Source organism: Dipodomys merriami, unplaced genomic scaffold, assembly GCF_024711535.1.
Source record: "Dipodomys merriami isolate MVZ:Mamm:240054 unplaced genomic scaffold, mDipMer1.0.p SCAF_5, whole genome shotgun sequence".
NCBI lineage: Eukaryota > Metazoa > Chordata > Mammalia > Rodentia > Heteromyidae > Dipodomys > Dipodomys merriami.
The window spans coordinates 11,284,355-11,303,336 of record NW_027206068.1 but is presented as its reverse complement, the minus strand read 5'-3'; the positions used below and the strand labels follow the sequence as shown (position 1 = coordinate 11,303,336).

At 42.4% G+C, this 18,982-nt stretch overlaps 1 protein-coding gene and 1 long non-coding RNA gene across 6 annotated transcripts in view; one reads left to right on the top strand and one right to left on the bottom strand.

Moving 5' to 3' along the window:
• Spmip4 (sperm microtubule inner protein 4) overlaps positions 1-18,143 on the bottom strand; it is a 34,946-nt gene extending 16,803 nt beyond the window's left edge. Inside the window, exons 1-4 of one of the 2 annotated variants that reach the window (XM_069996069.1) lie at positions 17,904-18,143; positions 17,091-17,245; positions 5,805-5,981; positions 1,403-1,474 (exon numbers count right to left, since the gene is read on the bottom strand). In XM_069996069.1, the coding sequence (XP_069852170.1) occupies positions 1,403-1,474; positions 5,805-5,981; positions 17,091-17,224 (383 nt within the window). In that variant the 5' untranslated portion in view covers positions 17,225-17,245; positions 17,904-18,143. The remainder of the gene's footprint in view (positions 1-1,402; positions 1,475-5,804; positions 5,982-17,090; positions 17,246-17,903) is intronic. The other variant, XM_069996068.1, reaches the window with a different exon arrangement.
• The window catches only part of LOC138809497 (uncharacterized), a 208,163-nt gene that overhangs the window by 50,634 nt on the left and 138,547 nt on the right, over positions 1-18,982 (top strand). The gene's annotated exons all lie outside the window — the stretch shown is intronic.

Here is an 18,982-nt window from a genome sequence, read left to right as displayed (position 1 = left end):
TCACTAGAAAGTAGTATGTCAATCACATAATAACTCAAGTATATTTATAATACATAATTCACGAGTCATAAAATTTTATATCTTTTGAATTCTTATGTTTGAGGGTGTGTAACTAAAAAGAATAATTTCCTGTAATCCTGCTATCTAGCTGAGTTGGAGAGATGTGGGGAGGGTGGTGAATAGCTAAGGAATTTCCAGTTACGAGGTTGGCTACTATATCAAAATGAAATAAAAAAAGAAGAAATACTTCAAAAAATTTTAAATTTGGGAAGGTAAGATGAAAGTAATAAATGTTCAAAGAGCTACTCTCTAAATGGAAAGCATGGCAAGATTAATGAAATGGTTTCATGCAAAAGGCCAAGGCAAACACAAATTAGTCTTTTTGGCTCCATCTAGTGGCCCAATGCTATATTGCAATAACTTTTTACCCTAAAAATAGGACAAAGCTTTTGTTATTGTAACTGGTTTTTTTTTTTTTTTGTCTTTTGATTTGTGGTACTGGGGATCAAACCCAGGATGTTGTTCTTGCCAGGCAAGCACTTTGCCTCTGAGCAACATCCCAGCACAGACATATCTTAGTAATGGTGTAGAAATGCTATTTTCATTGGTACTTCAGTACCAATGTGTTTTATGAAAAAGTATCTCAGAGAGCAAAAGAAATTTAATTCGATATACTGGAAAATACACAAAAGTTACAATGACTAAAAGATATTCCTTATTCAAAAAAGACACTTCGGGAGTGATTTTACTGTGTCATTTATAAATGATCATAATGATTCTGTCTCCCTAAATTCCAATTAAAATTTTGTTGGCTATCACTATGGTATTTTCTTTTTTTTTTTTTTTTTTTTTTTGTCGGTCGTGGGGCTTGAACTCTGGGCCTGGGCGCTGTCCCTCAGCTCTTCAGCTCAAGGCGAGCTCTCTACCACTTGAGCTACAGCGCCACTTCCGGTTTTCTGGTGGTTTTTATTGGAGATAGGAGTCTCATGGTCTCTCCTGCCCGGGCTGGCTTTGAACCGCGATCCTCAGATCTCAGCCTCCTGAGTAGCTAGGATTACAGGCATGAGCCACCAGCGCCCGGCTTCACTATGGTATTTTCTATGAATATTTTAGGAAATACAACAGAATTTGTTTAGATTGAGAAGGTGAAAGGAAGGGAAACAAATCAAGATGACCTGTAAGCCCTTATTTTTTGTTGACTTGCTTAACTATTACAAGCTGTTCCTTTGGTTTATTCGCTTCTTTTTATTTATTCTTCATTTCCAGTATTAACGGTCTCTATTTTAATACAACAATATTTTTTTCTCTACGTGCCTATTAGGAAGCCTTTTTGATTTCTCATGTAACACATTTCCATTAAGATTATTTGATTTCATAGAAGGGGTGGAGAGCCCAGACTTACAGAGAATCATTTCCATAGAGGTCACTTTTTTTGTTCTGTGTCAAGTAGTAGAATTGTTCAAGAGGAAGCTTTCTGAAAAGACATAAGAAAGATTAAATTTTTCAAGATTAAAGTTAACAGTATAATGGGAAGACTGCAAAAGGCAGACTGGAAGCCTGCATGGGGGCCATGGAGGGAGAGGATGGCGGAGAGGGTGGTTCATGAGACACCAACTTAACCAGTGGCTGGCTGAGCTGGCTCATGCGTGCTATCCCAGCTACAGGGGAAGCACAATGGCTGAGAACAGTGATGAGCCCTTCTGTCATCCTGCAACACAGAAAATTATAAATAGGAGGGTTGAAAACCACACCAGCCCGGGCATAAAGTGTGACCCAATCTTGAAAATAACACAAAAAGAGGCTGGAGGAGTGACTCATGTCAAAGAGTGCTTGCTGGTAAGAGTAAGGATTCTGAGTTCAATCCCCAGTATTGCCAAAAAGAAAATGACAACAAAAGACAGACAAAGATAGCCATGAATATATATAAATTCAGGCTAAGACTTGGAAGATTGAGGTTTGCAGCTAATCTAGGCAGAAAGATTTATGAGATGTGCTTCCAATTAATTAACAAGTAAAAAAGGTAGGCTGGAGGTATGGCTCAAGTGGTAGAACACCAAGAAAGCTGAGCAAGAACTAGTTCAAACCCTAGTACTGGAAAAAAAGGAAAATGAAAAGTAAATGTACAGGAATTTGTTCCCCCTTTGGTATTAGGATTGGAATTACTATTATTATTTTGCCAATACTAAAGTTTGAACCTAGGGCCTTGAATGGCTTGAGCCATGCCTCTAATCTCACTTTTTGCTGGTTAACTAGAGACAGTCTCAAATTTTCCTGCTCAGGCTTTCTTTGAATCATGACATTCCAGGTCTCAGCTCAGAGTAGCTAAGATTATAGGTCTGAGCCACTGGTGCTTGACTGGAATACCATTATAAATAAAATCTTTCTTTTCTTTCTTTCTTCCTCTCTCTCTCTTTTTTTTTTTGGGTCCGGTCGTGGGGCCTGGGCGCTGTCCCTCAGCAATTCAGCTTAAGGCTAGTGTTCTACCACTTGAGCCACAGCGCCACTTCCAGCTTTTTCTTTTTGCTTATGTGGTGCTGAGGAATCGAACCCAGGGCCTCAGGCATTCAAGACAAGCACTCTACCACTGAACCACCTTCCCAGCCCCCTCTCTTCCTTCTTTCCTTCCTTCCTTCCTTCTTTTTTTGGTTGGTTAGTCATGGGCTTGAACTCTGAACCTGGGTGCTATCCCTCAGCTCTTCAGCTCAAGGCTAGCGCTCTACAACTTGAGCCATAATACTACTTCATGTTTTCTGGTGGTTTACTGGAGATAAGAGTCTAATGGACTTTCCTGCCCTCAGCCTCTAGAGTAGCTAGGATTAAAGGTGTGAGCCACTTGGGTTGGGAAGTTGGACCAAAAAAAAAAAAAAAAAAAAAAAAAAGTGTGAGCCACTGGCATCTGGCCAAGATTTTATGTATGTATGTACGGATGTATGTATGTATGTATGTATTTATTTATTTAATTTGTTGGTTGTGGGGCCTGAACTCTGGGCCTGGGCACTGTCCTTCAGCTCTTCAGCTCAAGGCTAGTGTTCTACCACTTGAGCCACAGCACCACTTCCAGCTTTTTCTGCTTATGTAGTACTGAGGAATCGAACTCAGGGCCTCCTACATGCAAGGCAAGCACTCTAACACTGAGCCACCTTCCCAGCTCCAAGATTTTCTTTTAAAAGCCAAAAATCAAAATGAAGTTTGATACAAGAAAGCATAAAGATCTCAAATAGAGGGGCTGGGAAGGTGGCTCAGCGGTAGAGCGCTTGCCTTGCATGCTCGAGGCCCTGGGTTCGATTCCTCAGCACCACGTAAGCAAAAAGAAAAAAGCCAGAAGTGGCGCTGTGGCTCAAGTGGTAGAGCGCTAGCCTTGAGCTGAAGAGCTGAGGGACAGCGCCCAGGCCCCGAGTTCAGGCCCCACGACCGGACCAAAAAAAAAAAACCAAAAAAACAAAAACAAACAAACAAACAGAAGTTAGAAAATTATACAAAAGGATTACAATCTAGAATATAAGAACAAGAATCTATAAATAAAAACAATAATAATGGACAAAGAATAAGAACAGAAAAGGAAATGTAAATGGCCATACATAAGACAAATTATTCAGTGATGAGAAATACATTCTGAGAATCATACCTGTTTTACTAGTTAGATGAACAAAAATTATACAAGTTAAAACTATAATACTGTTGGCAGAGAAATAAGGAAATATGTACTTCTAGACACTGCCAGAAAGAATAAAAATCATGTGGAATATATCTACTGAATTAAAGACACTCATACACAGGATTTTCCCAAGAGAAAGGTGCATATGAGCTTAAGAAGCCCTATCCAAAGATATTCATGACAACGCAGTTAATATAAGAAAAAATAAAGGAACACTATGTGACAGGGTAAGTGGTCTCTGATGCATCTATTTTATAGACTATTATGAGAAGTTAAAAATAACAAAGTATATCCATGTTTAGTAACATAAGACTATCTAGACACTGGAAAATGAGGAAAACAATCCAAGTTGCTTAATTCTATGCATCAAATGATTCCATACATTAACAAAACACCATATGTATGTATATATATATATATATATATATATATGTATATAAATATATTTTGTGTGTGTGTGTACCATTCCTGGGGCTTGAATACAAGGCTTGGGCACTGTTCCTGAACTTAAGGCTCGTGCTCTACCACTTGAGCCAGCTCCACTTCCTTCACTGTATATTTTTAACAGGTATATGTATAATTGTGTAAATAAGTAAATAAGTTAAAAGGTACGGGAGGAGACACATCAAAGTAGAAATAGTTCCTTCTTATAAGGGAAGAAGTAGAATTGGGTGGTGGTGGTCAAATAAGACTAGGCCTCATCTATGATGCTTCCCTAAATTTTGCATTAAACCTTTTTCCTCCTTAATCTTTGCCTCCTGAATAGCAAGAATGTAGGTGTGAGCTATGGGTGCTATTTAGTTTTATGAGGTTTTGTTTTTGTTCTTGGTGCCAGTACTGAGGCTTGAACTCAGAACCTAGATGCTTTCCCTTAAACCTTTCACTCATGAGCCACACTTCCACTTCTCCTTACTTCCTTTTTTTTTTTTTTGCTGGTAAGTATCATGGACTTTCTTGCTTGGGCTAACTTTCAACCACAGTCCTCAGATCTCAGCCTCCTGAGTAGCTAGGATTACAGGTATGAGACACTAGTGCCCAGATCTCTCTAGTTTTAATTTGTGTTTTGAACAGTTGCTAAAAGAGTGATTTTAATATTCATAATTGTTATTGAAATATTTTAATATTTAAAAATAGTGCCAAGCAGATTATAATGACTAAAATAGTGAAAAAAATTATACATGAAAACACCCCAAACTAGAAAATCTGTACAAATTAGGCCAGCTTTTTGCTGAAATAAAACTTTTAATATAATAACTCCTCCTATTTATATCTCTTTCTCATAGCCCTATTTAATTTTAGATAAGTGAGGGAGTTAAAATTTCTGGTCTCCCAGGCACCAGTGGCTCACGCCTATAATCCTAGCTATTCAGGAGGCTGAGATCTGAGGATCACGGTTCAAAGCCAGCCAGGGCAGGAAAGTCCGTGAGCCTCTTATTTCCAATAAACCACTAGAAAACCGGAAGTGGCACTGTGGCTCAAGTTGTAGAGCGTTGGCCTTGAGCTGAAGAGCTGAGGGATAGCGCCCAGGCCCAGAGTTCAAGCCCCATGACCGACAAAAAAAAAAAAAAAAAAATTCTGGTCACAATACTTAAAAAAAAATCTCAAAGGACAGCCCAAGGTGGCTCAGTGGTAGAGCACTTGCCTTGCATGCATGAGGCCCTGGGTTTGATTCCTTAGCACCACATAAGCAAAAAGAAAAAAGCTGGAAGTGACCTTGTGGCTCAAGTGGTAGAGCGCTAGCCTTGCGCTGAAGAGCTGAGGGACAGCGCCCAGGCCCAGAGTTCAGGCCCACAACCGGAGCCCCCCCCCCAAAAAAAAAAACAACTAGCAAAAGCCAACAGAATTTTTATGTACTTTACAATTAGAAATCACATGATTCATTTTTTTTTATCTGTGACCTAAGTTAGCACAAGGAATAAGTCTTGGGACAGATTTTTGTTAACAAAGGACTAAGAGTAGAAATAAAGACAAATGGGGGCTGGGAAGGTGGCTCAGTGGTAGAGCGCTAGCCTTGAGCTGAAGAGCTGAGGGACAGCGCCCAGGCCCAGAGTTCAGGCCCCACGACCGGACCCCTCCCCCCCCCAAAAAAAGAAATAAAGACAAATGGCTAACAGAACCCTGGTGGGGTGAAGAGCAGAGGTTCAGTTACCTGGTCCACGATTCTCCACCAAATCCATAATGCTGATGTCCTTTGGCCAGGACAGGAGGCGATTCACATTTTTGTCGGTGTTCATCAGGAAGTGTAACAGGCATTAAGCCACCATATTCCCTTTCGTTGCCCCATGGAAGCCGGCATTGTTGGAGTGTGTTCCTTAATTCCTTGTACCTGTGAAAAATGAGATGAAGTTGTTCAGCAGCACCTAAAGTTCTGATTGCTTACTAAGTGCTTTTACTTATTTTTTTATTCACATCAATACTTGCACATTTTACTACCTCTCTTTAAGTAGAGAATGCATTGTGGTCAGTCACCAATTCCCAAACCAGTGTCGGAGACTTTACTTGTTCCATTTTCATGCAACTATATAACAATATTCACCCTCTATCCCCTTCTTCCTTCATCCACCCCCTTCACTAGTACTTACACCCCAGACAAGACATGTTTCAATTTCTGGATCCTCATTTTTTGTTCAAGTGTATGCTTATTGTTCAAAGGGGCTTTGCCATGGTATTCATACATGTATACTGTACTTTAGACTGATCACACAATCCTGTATGCATGCACATCTATGCTTACAGTTGGGGCCCAGCAAACACACACATGACAGAAATGTGATCTTTGTTCTTCTGGATCTGGCTAACTTTGCTAAATATTTTTAGCTCACATTTTCTTTTTTTTTTTTTTTTTGTCGGTCGTGGGGCTTGAACTTTGGGCCTGGGCACTGTCCCTCAGCTCTTCAGCTCGAGGCGAGCGCTCTACCACTTGAGCTACAGCGCCACTTCCGGTTTTCTGGTGGTTTACTGGAGATAGGAGTCTCACGGTCTCTCCTGCCTGGGCTGGCTTTGAACCTCGATCCTCAGATCTCAGCCTCCTGAGTAGCTAGGATTACAGGCGTGAGCCACCAGTGCCTGGCTTTAGTTCACATTTTCAAAAACACCTAATTCTCTGTGTCAGGGAGATCACAATAGATCCTGATTACTGTGGTGTCATCATCATGGGATTGTTGAAGGAATGAAGTGAAATTTTGAGATGTCTACACATGAATCCTTTTTCTTTCTTTCTTTTTTTTCTTTGGGTCCGGTCGTGGGGCCTGAACTCTGGGCCTGGGCGCTGTTCCTCAGCTCTTCAGCTCAAGGCTAGCGCTCTACCACTTGAGCCACAGCGCCACTTCCGGCTTTTTCTTTTTGCTTATGTGGTGCTGGGGAATTGAACCCAGGGCCTCATGCATGCAAGGCAAGCGCTCTACCACTGAGCCACCTTCCCAGCCCCACATGATTCCTTTTTCAAGACCTGTATTTCTTTTGAGAAATACATTTCTTTAGGCATCACTCATGTGCTGCAATGTAAGGTGCATAATCCAGTGGCTTTGAGTTTACTCACAGGTATGCTTAAGCTATGACCACAGCAAAACATTCTACTAATATGGATGAAATTTTGCTTAGCCATTTATCAGTTATGGATATTTGGCTTTCATGAATAATGTTCAAGTTTTGTTGTTGTTGTTGGTCGTGGGGCTTGAACTCTGGGCCTGTGTGCTGTCCCTGAGCTCTTCAGCTAAAGGTCAAAGCACCACTTCCAGTTTTCTGGTGATTTACTGGAGATTAGTCTCATAGACTTTCCTGCCCGAACTGGCTTTGAACCATGATCCTCAGATCTTAGCCTCCTGAGTAGCTAGAATTACAGGCGTGAGCCACCAGCGCCCGGCTTCCAGGTTTTGTTTGAATGCTTGCTTCTAACTTCCTTGGGAATATATAAGGGAACACCTTAATTCTGTGTTTAATTTATTGAACTACCAAACTGTTGTACAGGTGCTGCTCCATTTCACATTTCCAAAGGTACTAATTTCTCCACATTCTCCCCAATACTTGTTATTTTTAGTTATATAAGAAAAAAAAGCTGGGTGAGATGTCATATTCCTATAATACCAGCTATTTAGGAGGCAGAGACAGGAAGCTCAGAGTTCAAATCCAGTCTGGTTCTATCTCAAAAAAATAAAAACAATTGGGCTGGGAAGGTGGCTCAGTGGTAGAGTGCTTGCCTTGCATGCTCAAGGCCCTGGGTTTGATTCCTCAGCACCACATAAGAAAAAAGAAAAAAGCCGGAAGTGGCACTGTGGCTCAAGTGGTAGAGCGCTAGCCTTGAGCTGAAGAGCTGAGGGACAGCGCCCAGGCCCAGAGTTCAGGCCCCACGACTGGACCCCACCCCCAAAATCAAAACAAAACAAAATGGTGGGGAAATAGTTCTAGTAGTAGAGTAGTTAACTAACAAGTGTGAGGCCCTGGGTTGGATCTCCATTTGAATATATGTGAAGTGGTATCTTAATACGGTTTTAACTTTATTTTTCTTTTTTTAATTTTCCTACATTTATTAAGCTTTATTTTTCTAATAACTAATGATATTTTTTTCATGTTACTATTGGTCATTTGTAAATCTTTGGATCCATTTGGATCCTATGCATTTTTAAACTAGTTGCTTTAATATTTGTTATAGTTGTTTATCTAGATACATATCAAACATTTTCCCCTGTGATTTTCTTTTCACAACTTATTTCTTTTCCTTGTTTAACTTTGTGTCTCATCTATAAACACATGGCCAAACCCCAAATCATGAAGATTATCCCTATGTTTTCTTCTAAGAGGTTTACGGTTTTAGTGCTTATATTTTGGTCATCAATTCATGATGAGCAAACTTTTATATATGATGTGAAGTATTCATATATATACATATATGTGATGTGAGCTACTTCTTCCCAGAAACCCAGTGCAGTACCCTAGGCTCACAACTTTTCTATGTGGATAAAGTCTTTAAAAGTACATTGAGGGGGCTGGGAAGGTGGCTCAGTGGTAGAGTGCTTGTCTTGCATGCATGAGGCCCTGGGTTTGATTCCTCAGCACCACATAAGCAAAAAGAAAAAAGCCGGAAGTGGCGCTGTAGCTCAAGTGGTAGAGTGCTGGCCTTGAGCTGAAGAGCTGAGGGACAGCACCCAGGCCCAGAGTTCAGGCCCCACGACCGGACCCAAAAAAAAAAAAAAAAAAAAAAAAAAAAAAGTACATTGAGGAATTGCTTTGGAGAAACTGCAGAACTGCAGAAAACTGAGGAATTAAGTTTTGCATCAAAGTCAATGTGCTGCAGGATCCTAAAGTGACCATGAGATTTTATTTTGATTGATTTATTTTTTAAGTAGTTGTACAAGGGATTTCAATTCCACAAGTCAGACTGTGAGTACAATGCCAACTTGATTAATGCTACCTCTCTCCTCTTCCTCCCACTTTAAAGTGCTACACACCCTAGCCTTCATCCTGGGAATTTCAATACATTTTGGAAAAATTACATAGGGCTTGGATTTGTAAAGACTTGAGTGGAACTTGCTGAGCTCTGAAGAGCTGTGAATACAGGGTTGCATTTAGATTATATTAAAAGAGCTGAGGTGGAATTTAGGAATGTGAGGCACATTCGAAAAGAGCCATGGTGAGAGGTGAAGCATAACAGGAAAACAATGACAGTATCCTATGGGGCAGGGTAAGCCTTTGAACTATATTCCCAGAGCAACAGGGAGCCAGTCAGAAACACAGAAGAATAGCTTTGGTAGGCCTGAACATGGGACTGTATTTTCCTTTCTGTCAGTATTAATGAGTAACAATGTAATCCCCCTACAGTCACTGATAAATAAAATAGAAAAATAACACTCAAAGAGTGTCTTATAAGTGTTCTTTATTGTCATATAATGTTACTAGATCAAAGGTTGGCTAACTCTGTTCCTAGCTGAATCCATCTACCTCAATCCAACAGCATGACCATTCCTATTATCTATGACTGCTTTTATCACAGAGGGCAGAGTAGAGTAGCAGGGACAGACACAGAATCTAAAACATTTGTCTAGATCTTTACAGAGAAAGTTTACCAAGCCTTTACACCAGCTAGTCCGGAAGAATATTGGTAACCATTGATTCAGGGTATGATAGAGATGCTGGTGCTCAGATCTCAAAGGTCCCACTAGCTCTCTGACTTTGATCAACAGGGTATGAGGGACATGACAAGTCAAAATTATTTAAGCACATTATGAGTAATGATAATATAGCCTTTAATATTTAAGTTTGTAAAAGTCATATTTAAATACTAAATTAGGTGATTTCTCAACATCTGACCCCTTTATATTATTTTGTCCCTGAAGAAGAGCAGTAAAAAATGTTAATCATTTAGGCTGACATCCACCTAAAATTGGTAAGTTCCAAAAAAAAAAAAAAATCTAAAGGGTATTATAAACATATTTCTTTTATTTTAGGGTCTTATTCCTTACCTTTAATATTCATAATACTATATAGAGGAAACTGGTTAAAAAACAAATAAGCTTTATGATAACTTTGTGTGTGTCAGCCCTAAGGTTTCAACTCAGCAGGACATGGGTGTTGTCTCTTAGCTTTTTGCTCAAGCATAGTGCTCTATCACTTGAGCTACAGCTCTACTCCTCCACTCCCACACACACACTTTGTTTTGGTAGTTAAGTGGAGATCAGAGTCTCAAGGACTTTTCTGACTGGGCTGGCTTCAAATCACAGTCCTCAGATCTCAGCTTCCTTATACTTAGAAGCTTAAATAACATGTATTTCTGGGCTGGGAATGTAGCTTAGTGGTAGAGTGCTAGCCTGGAGCAAGAGAAGCTCAGGGACAGTGCCTAGGCCCTAAGTTCAGGCCCCAGGACTGGCCAAAAAAAAATCTATAACAAAGAGGATTCTCATCAAATTACTCATGCTGAAATCTATGGACACAGGAAACTATTTACATGTTTGGGAGACAGATATATTCTCTTATGGAGGGAACCCAGAATTAATTTTGAAATTAGTATATAGAATTTTGACTGAGGGAAAATGAGGGAGTTCAAAATGAATGTATTCAAGACCTAACTTATGTAACTGTAACCCCTCCGTACATCACCTTTACAGTAACGATATTTTAAAAATGCATAAAATTCTGTGGTGATTTGTGGTAGTTGTTACTGGCACTTTAAAATACAAAATAATATTCTGCTGTTAATATATTTAATATTCTTAAGGGAGATCAAAAGGGATTATATAAAATAGTGGCCACTGCTGGGAAGGTGGCTCGGTGGTAGAGCGCTTGCCTTTGCATGCCTGAGGCCCTGGGTTCCATTCCTCAGCACCACATAAGCAAAAAAGAAAAAAGCCGGAAGTGGCGCTGTGGCTCAAGTGGTAGAGCGCTAGCCTTGAGCTGAAGAGCTGAGGGACAGCGCCCAGGCCCAGAGTTCAGGCCCCATGACTGGACCCAAAAAATTAAAATAGTGGCCACTGTATATTGTTCCAAAAAACACAAATAAATAAGTCAAGGCATAAAACATTAGCTTTCTCTTAGTGACTGGATAAGCCAGAGCCCTAACTTTGGTTTCCTTAGTATTTTTAATACTCTAGCCCAATCATTCTTAAACTACACTGAAAACAAACAAACAAACAAACTTCTTTACCAGACATATTCCCTTTTCTCTTCAAACTTTAGAAGGGTCCTCAGGCGATTTCCATGTAACATCTCTAAATCAATCCTGGGTAACAGTACAACTAGACAGTTGTCTCTCATAGAAAATGTAGGCTGATAGAAGGAAATCATCTTGTATCACTGTTAAAATTGCCAAATTCCTTGAAAATACTACAAAGGGCATTTTTAAAGGGCATTCTTTTAAGTATGTCTATGGTTGCAGAACTAAGCAGCTAAGAGCTAAAACATGGTAAGATTCATGTTCGTCTTCATAATTAGGAAGGATAATCCCGTAAAAACAATGACAAAAGTTTTTTGCTCTGTGTTGTTTTGTTTTCAAGGTACCCTGAGATTTGGTTTCAAAGCCACAGAGCCAGAACGGGGCCTGAATGAGTATTACATAATCACAGAGTGGTGGTAGCGGTTACCCATGATATTTTCAAGACTAGTTCAGAATCTTGTTAGGGAAAGAGAATCTTCTGGAAGTCTAGCTCCTTTTTACCAAGGAGTTAGGAGGAGAGGTTCTGAGAACACTTGAATACCCTGGTTTTTTTTCAGCTTAGGGACTGTGAGAAAACTGATGTGAAACAAAAAGGAATGCAGATTTTAATTATTTAGCCAGGATTATGGTTGTACTTAAGATGTTGTTTCAAATAACTTTGTCTGCGGTTTGTTAGTGGCTGGTCAATTGTGCATTTAACAGTACTTCCTCAAAGGTGCTTCTTTTAGAGGCAATACCAGTTTTGGGGCTTTGGGGTCAATCACTAACCAACCATTGGACCATTTAGGGGCTGGGAAGGTGGCTCGGTGGTAGAGCGCTTGCCTTGCATGCGTGAGGCCCTGGGTTCATTTCCTCAGCACCACATAAGCAAAAAGAAAAAAGCTGGAAGTGGCGCTGTGGCTCAAGTGGTAGAGCACTAGCCTTGAGCTGAAGAGCTGAGGGACAACACCCAGGCCCAGAGCTCAGGCCCACGACCAGACCCCAAAAAAACAAAAAAACATTGGACCATTTAGGTAAAGGGAATCAATATTTCAGTGAAAAGCTTACCCATGAATGCTTTTCTTCCCTCCTTCCATCCCTCCATCTTCCCCTCCCCCCCAATACTGGCTCTTGAACTCTTGACACTTTCATTTACTAGCTCAGCTTTTCTGCTCACAGTGGTGCCCTACCACCTGAAGCATATCTCCACTTCTGGATTTTTGCTAGTTATTTGGATCTAAGTCTCTTCAGTTTATCTGCCCAGGCTGGTTCTGAACTAAGATCTCAGACTCCTGGGTAGCTAGGATTCTAGATGTGAGCCACAGTGTCTGGCCTCATGAGTGCTTTTTGAAGGCACGGTGAATTCATTAAGCTATGACTGTGCTAAATTCCTACTCAGATTCCTTTTGTGTTAGAGACAAGGGACCATCCCAGAGCACTCAGATCTGCATGGATTTTCCTCTGATCCAAGGTTAATTTGATTCTACTTAATTTGATGTCCTCTGAACTGAAAAAAAAAAAAAAAGCTGGAATTTGGGGCTGACACCATTCTTGTGAATTAAGTAGATGAGCAAAAACAATAAAGCAAAAGTGACTGGAGTGCTTTTCCCCAAACATAAAAACATTCCTTCTATGAAAAAAAATAAAAATAGTTCATGAAAAAACTAAGACACTATCATCTTTTAGAAAGACTGTGTCAATGCCCCCCAAAAATCAGCACCAGGAAATGGGTACATGCAAAGGAGGGGACAGATATAGCGGGGTGGGTAGCCAGGAGCTGCTGGCTCACGCCTACAATCCTAGCTACTCAGGAGGCTGAGATCTGAGGATCACAGTTCAAAACCAGCCTGCCAAGAAAGTCCGTGAGACTCCTATCTCCGATAAACCACTAGAAAGCCAGCAGTGGTGCTGTGGCTCAAGTGGTAGAGCACTAGCCTTGAGCTGAAGAGCTAAGGGACAGTGCCCAGGCCCAGAGTTCAAGCCCCACAACGGACAAAAAAAAAAAAAAAAAGGGAGGGGGTAGGTGAAGTAGGAGGGGAGGGAGAATGCAGTGAGGAATTCAGTCTATACCACAAAATTAAGAAGAGGGAAGAAGTGGGTAAAGGGGAGTAAAAATGTTGAAGGAGCAACTGATCAAGATGCACTGTATTTATAAAGTGCTTAAACGTACCTCTTTTGTTCAACTACTTAAAGATAAAAATTGTTTTAAAAATGAAGAGGTATTAACACAGTGATTAGTATTGTGAGTAAAAGGTTGGAGAACTTTTCTTGTGTTTTAATATCATGATCTTTTTCTGTTGGAAAAAATGGAGGATTTTTTTTCCTCTATAAAGTCTCATGGTTTCTAAGCTATTTATAAGGAACATGTATTCCTTTTATAATTAAGAACCTTTTTTTGGGGGGGGGGAATACAAAGGGCATGTTTCTAAACTGGAATAGATCCATCAAGTGTGATCAAGATGATGAGTCCCTAGACACAAGAGTACAAGCAGAGTCTACAGAAATGCCTCAGAAAGGCAGAAAGAATCTCCAAACTCTCGAAGAGTTGCCAGCCTAGAGCGACAAGTTACGATTTTGCATGGCTTTACAGAGAAGAACGGGAATCAACAGGTAGAAATTACTAGGAAGAAAAATGACCTCATTAGAACGTAATTTATCTAATAATCACAACAGTTAAAAATGGAATGGAGCTGGGCACCAATGGCTCACGCCTGTAATCCTAGTTATTCAGGAGGCTGAGATTTGAGTATTGAGGTTCAAAGCCAGCCCTGGCAGGAAAGTCTGTGAGACTCTTATCTCCAATAAACCACTAGAAAACCAGAAGTAGCGCTGTGGCTCAAGCGGTAGAGTGCTAGCCTTGTGCTGAAGAGCTGAGGGATAGTGCCCAAGACCAGAGTTCAAGCCCCACGACTGACAAAAAAAGAAAAAGAGAAAAAAGGAATGGATTTGTTGAATTGAAACCCCTTTGTCCTACTACTTTAAATGTAATTTCTAGAAATCAGAAACAACCAAAAACCTACAACTTCTACTCCTGCTAGCCAAAGTGCTAGGATTTCTTTACAGTGTTTGTCTTATCTACCTCTATGTGTATTTATATCCTTAACTTTGACATCCTTCAGCAGAACCAAGTAAAATAATATTCAAGATTTCTCCACTGTTTTATTCAGTGTTAGGTGGGAAGAAATGCTTGACCCTTCTAAAGTTTTAAAGTTTTTGTTTGTTTGTTTGTTTGTTTTTAATGACTTATGGGGGGCTGAGAAGTTGGCTCAGTGGGCCTGGGTTTGACTTCTCAGCACCACATACGCAAAAAAAAAAAAGCTAGAAGTGGCATTGTGGCTCAAAGGGTAGAGTGCTAGCCTTGAGCTGAAGAGCTGAAGGATAATGCCCAGGCCCAGAATTCAGGCCACACAACCCACAAAATAAATAAATAAATAATAAATAAATAAAGACTTAAGGAAGTCTTTCTTATCAGTAAAGATGAAAATGAAGACTGGAGTAGAATGTTGCAGGGCAACCGCAATGGGTTCAGAAGATGAGGATAGAAACATGTCCAAATTGGAACTCAAAAAAGTTTGTGAACTTTTATGTTTCATAGTGTAGTAAGCTGGGGATTGTTCTTCCTAGATTGGAAGAGTTGGATATTTTCCTAACTAAACTTTTGAAGATATGTGAAAATATTAAAACCTCCATCATTTCTACAGCTGCTACTGCCTTATGTGGGAACAGTTAAATTAAACAAGCAAGGCAAAGTTCCATATGTTGTTCTTGATATTCTTAAGTGTTCGTGTGTTTACTAACACGTATTCTTCAAATATCCCTAGTTTGTCCAGCAAGTATTTTTTTTGTGATATTCTGTTACTTCTATGTTATTGGAAGTTATTGATGGCCATCTAAGAATAGGACTGACTTCTAGAATATTCCTATCTCCCAAATGGTTGACTGAACTACCCCTGTGTCATAAAATGCTGACTCACCAAAAGTGAGTGTGTGTGTGTGTGTGGGGGGGGGGGGGGGGGATGGAGTAGACTGTGGTAGTAAAGCCTCATTTTGAAAGCAAGTGGCCTCTTGTCTGATTTCTCAAAAATATTTTTTTTTTTAGGTGTCAGTTCTGAGGATTGAACTCTGGGCCTGGGTGCTGTCCCAGGGCTATATTTTGCTCAAGGCTAATGTTCTACCACTTAAGCTACAACTCTATTTCTGGCCTTTTGGTGAATAATTGGCGATAAGAGGCTCATGGATTTTCCTGCCAGTGCTGACTTTGGAGTGTAATCCTCAGATCTTAGCTTCCAGAGTAGCTAAGAGTACAGGCATGATCCACAGGAGCCCAGCATTAAAAAGAATTCTTAAATAAGAGATGAAATTGAAAAACATAAAACAAGAACACAATTTTTTTTTACTAAGCATTTTGATGTCTCACCCAATAATTCAAGTAAACCATATACAGAAAACAATGATTACAAATTAGGTGTATCTGATACTTCCTATGTTACATGGGGAAATAGTAATTCTCATACGATTGTCATGAATATTAAAAGAGTTATCACATGGTTGTCACGGGTATGTTAGACAAGATTTTAGTCATAATAAATACATGTGTCACAGGAAATTTAGTAAAGCAAAAATTTTAAATATGAGTAACAGATTCTGGGTATTTTGATGGTGTTAGGGGATGTTAGGAAACCACCACAACATACTTCATTAAATAAAAAAAAAAAACTATGAAAATAGATTAATTTGCAAAGTCAGGAAGTGATCATTCTAGATTCTGGGAAGATTAATAGATGTGGAAAATACAAGGTTTGCCATGATTTTTTTTTTTTGTTTTTTGTTATGCCTTTCCTATGAGAAGAGCCCTAGAACAATGAATACAATAGAGTACATTTAAAAATTACAGTAATAAAACTTCCTTTTTCTAGTACTGGGACCTGAACTCAGGGCTTCACACTTTTGCTTGACTTTTTCTGCTCACGCCTGGCATGCAACCACTTCTGGTTTTCTGCTGGTTAAATGGAGAGTCTCACCAGCTTTTCTTTCTGTTTTTTTTGTTTTGTTTTGTTTTTTCTTTTTTGGGTCTGGTCATGGGGCCTGAACTCTGGGCCTGGGCACTGTATGTCCCTTAGCTCTTCAGCTCAAGGCTAGGGCTCTACCACTTGAGTCACAGCGCTACTTCTGGCTTTTTTCTTTTTGCTTATGTGGTGCTGAGGAATCAAACCCAGGGCCTCAGGCATGCAAGGCAAGCACTCTACCACTGAGTCACCTTCCCAGCCCAAGCTTTTCTTTCTGAACTGGCTTCAAACCTTGCTCCTCAGATCTCAGCCTCCTGAGTAGATTGGATTACAGCCACAGGCTAGTAAAACCTTGGGGGTGGGGGGTGGGGAGAGGAGATCCTGGGAATTGAACTCAGGGCCTGGGCCCTATCCCTGAACTGTTTTGATCATGGCTCATACTCTACCATTTGAGCCACCCCTCCATTTTTAGCTTTTTGGTGGCTAATTGGGAGAATCATGCATTTTCCCGCCCAGGCTGGCTTTGAACCTCAATTCTCAGATCTCAGCCTCCCAAGTAGCTAGGATAATAGGCCTGAGCCACTGGAACCCGGGTCGTGGTGTTTGAACTCTAGGCCTGGGCACTGTCCCTCAGTTCTTCAGCTCAAGGCTAGTGCTCTACCACTTGAGCCAGAGTGCCACTTCCTGCCTTTTCTGTTTATGTGGTGCTGAGGAATCGAATCCAGAGCCTCATGCATGCGAGGCAAGCACTCTACCCCTGAGCCACTTTCCCAGCCCTTAAATGTACTTTTTCTAGTTTTTGTTTTACCTGTCCTCCGAAGCGGTTGGACGAACATTTTTTTCTAGGGGAGTGTGCACTTCATCTGAGTACAAGGTGTCTGACAGGATGTCAGATCCTTCAAGCTCCCTGCAACAGTAGGGGGTGCCGTGAATCACCTCCATGCTTGCCTACACAGGCACAATCTGGAAAAGAAGCAGCGCACATTTGGTTTTGGGAAACAGTATCAAGGGAAACTGTCCACAGCATATCGATTTTTGTCACGCAAGTCAAGAGACCCATTTCCAATCGCCAAACGGCTCAAACCAGTTAATGCCGAGAACCCAGAAGCTTCCTTTTCTCACGGGAAAGGCTGTGGGCCAGGCGGTCCCACTACTAGTAAGAAATAGTCACCCAATCAAATTCTAGGGACGTGAATTTCCACCGAAACAAATCCGCCACGTGGAAGATGCTTTTACGGTTCTGAACACTTCCTGGCTGGCCCGTGGGGTCCACTACTTGGCAGACATCGCCTGAATCTCATTTCTGTAACCATAACTAGGAAGTCGATGTTTGTTTCTTTTAACCACCCCGGGGTCTTTCTGCAAATCAGGAAGAACCATCAACAATCCAAAGTTGACCTAAAGACTTGGCGGTTTCCAGACAAGAATCTGTGCAGACCGGTGTGCAGCCTACGTGGGGACCCCCCCCAAAAAGAAAAGGATTCTGGGACCCCCAACCGCGCGGGCGACCCCCCCCAGCCTCCCTCCCCGCGGCCGCGGGGACGCGCCGCGCGGGCGCCCAGGCCGGGGCTCCAGGCCCCGGGGCCCCCTTCCGAGCCAGGCCTGGGCCGCGGCACCCCACCTGGGATCTCTGCGTAGGAGCCCCAACCAGGCCGCGCCTCCCCCTCCTCTCCCTCGAGCTGGTGGGCGTCCTCGGGGCGTGGAATTCCGCGGTCGTCCGCACCTGCGGCCCCCGGGAGCTTGCTGGCAGGTGCGGGAGAGGGAGAGAGAGGGGGGCGCGGGGGCAGGCGCCAGGTGAGGCGGTGGGTGCCTGTGACGGTGCCGGTGACAGCGGCGCTAGGTGATGCCATCCTTAAAGGGTGGGGTGGGGGGCTTCGGCGCGCGGCGGCGGCGGCGGCGGCGGCGGCGGCGGCGGCGGCGGCGGCGGCGGGCGGCTCCCGGGATCCTGCGACCTAACCCACCGAGCGCTCCCCTGGATGGGCGGGAATTCGAAAGGGTACCGGAAGTGGAGAGAGGGAGAGGGGGCCAATGGGCTTTCCCGCCCCTGGCCCCGCCCCGGGACCCGGGCCCGCCTACCGCCGCGCCAGGGAGCCGCCCTCGCGCGCCCTCTGGCGGACGCTGTGACGAACTCTCTTCCCCTTCCAGGATTGAGGGCTTGAGGGGTCCGAGGGGTGGGGCGGCTCCTCAGATACGGACGAAGTCCCGGGGCACCAGGCCAGGTTGGCCCTGGCGAACTCAGGAGTGGTGTCAGCGGCATCCCGCAGACGCACACCTGAGGCCATCCCCTCTCCAGAGGCCCCGCTCTTCCATCCCCGGTAGGGGGTAGGGGTATGGCGAATGCACAGGTGGGCCCGGGCCTGTGGATGCCTCTACCTACCCCGATCCCCCCAGGCTGTTCTCCAACCCCCAAGGAAACTAACGCGAACCATCCTTCTGCACCTGTAGGCTCTCCAGGCTGTCATGGCAGAAGCCAGCACCACCCTGTACCCCTCCAGGAATGAACGGGACGGGGAGAGATACATGTTGGTATTGGGAGGCTCTGTAGTAGTCCTTCAAACAGGAAAGGGGAAACTTGGGAATGAAAAGAACATATTTGCCTTAGAATACGCTGTCCTTGTCCAAATCCTGATGAGACCTTGGTCCTCAAACTATGCAGGAAGAATGTGTAGCTCGGATAATTGCTTACGGCCTTTCTTTTAA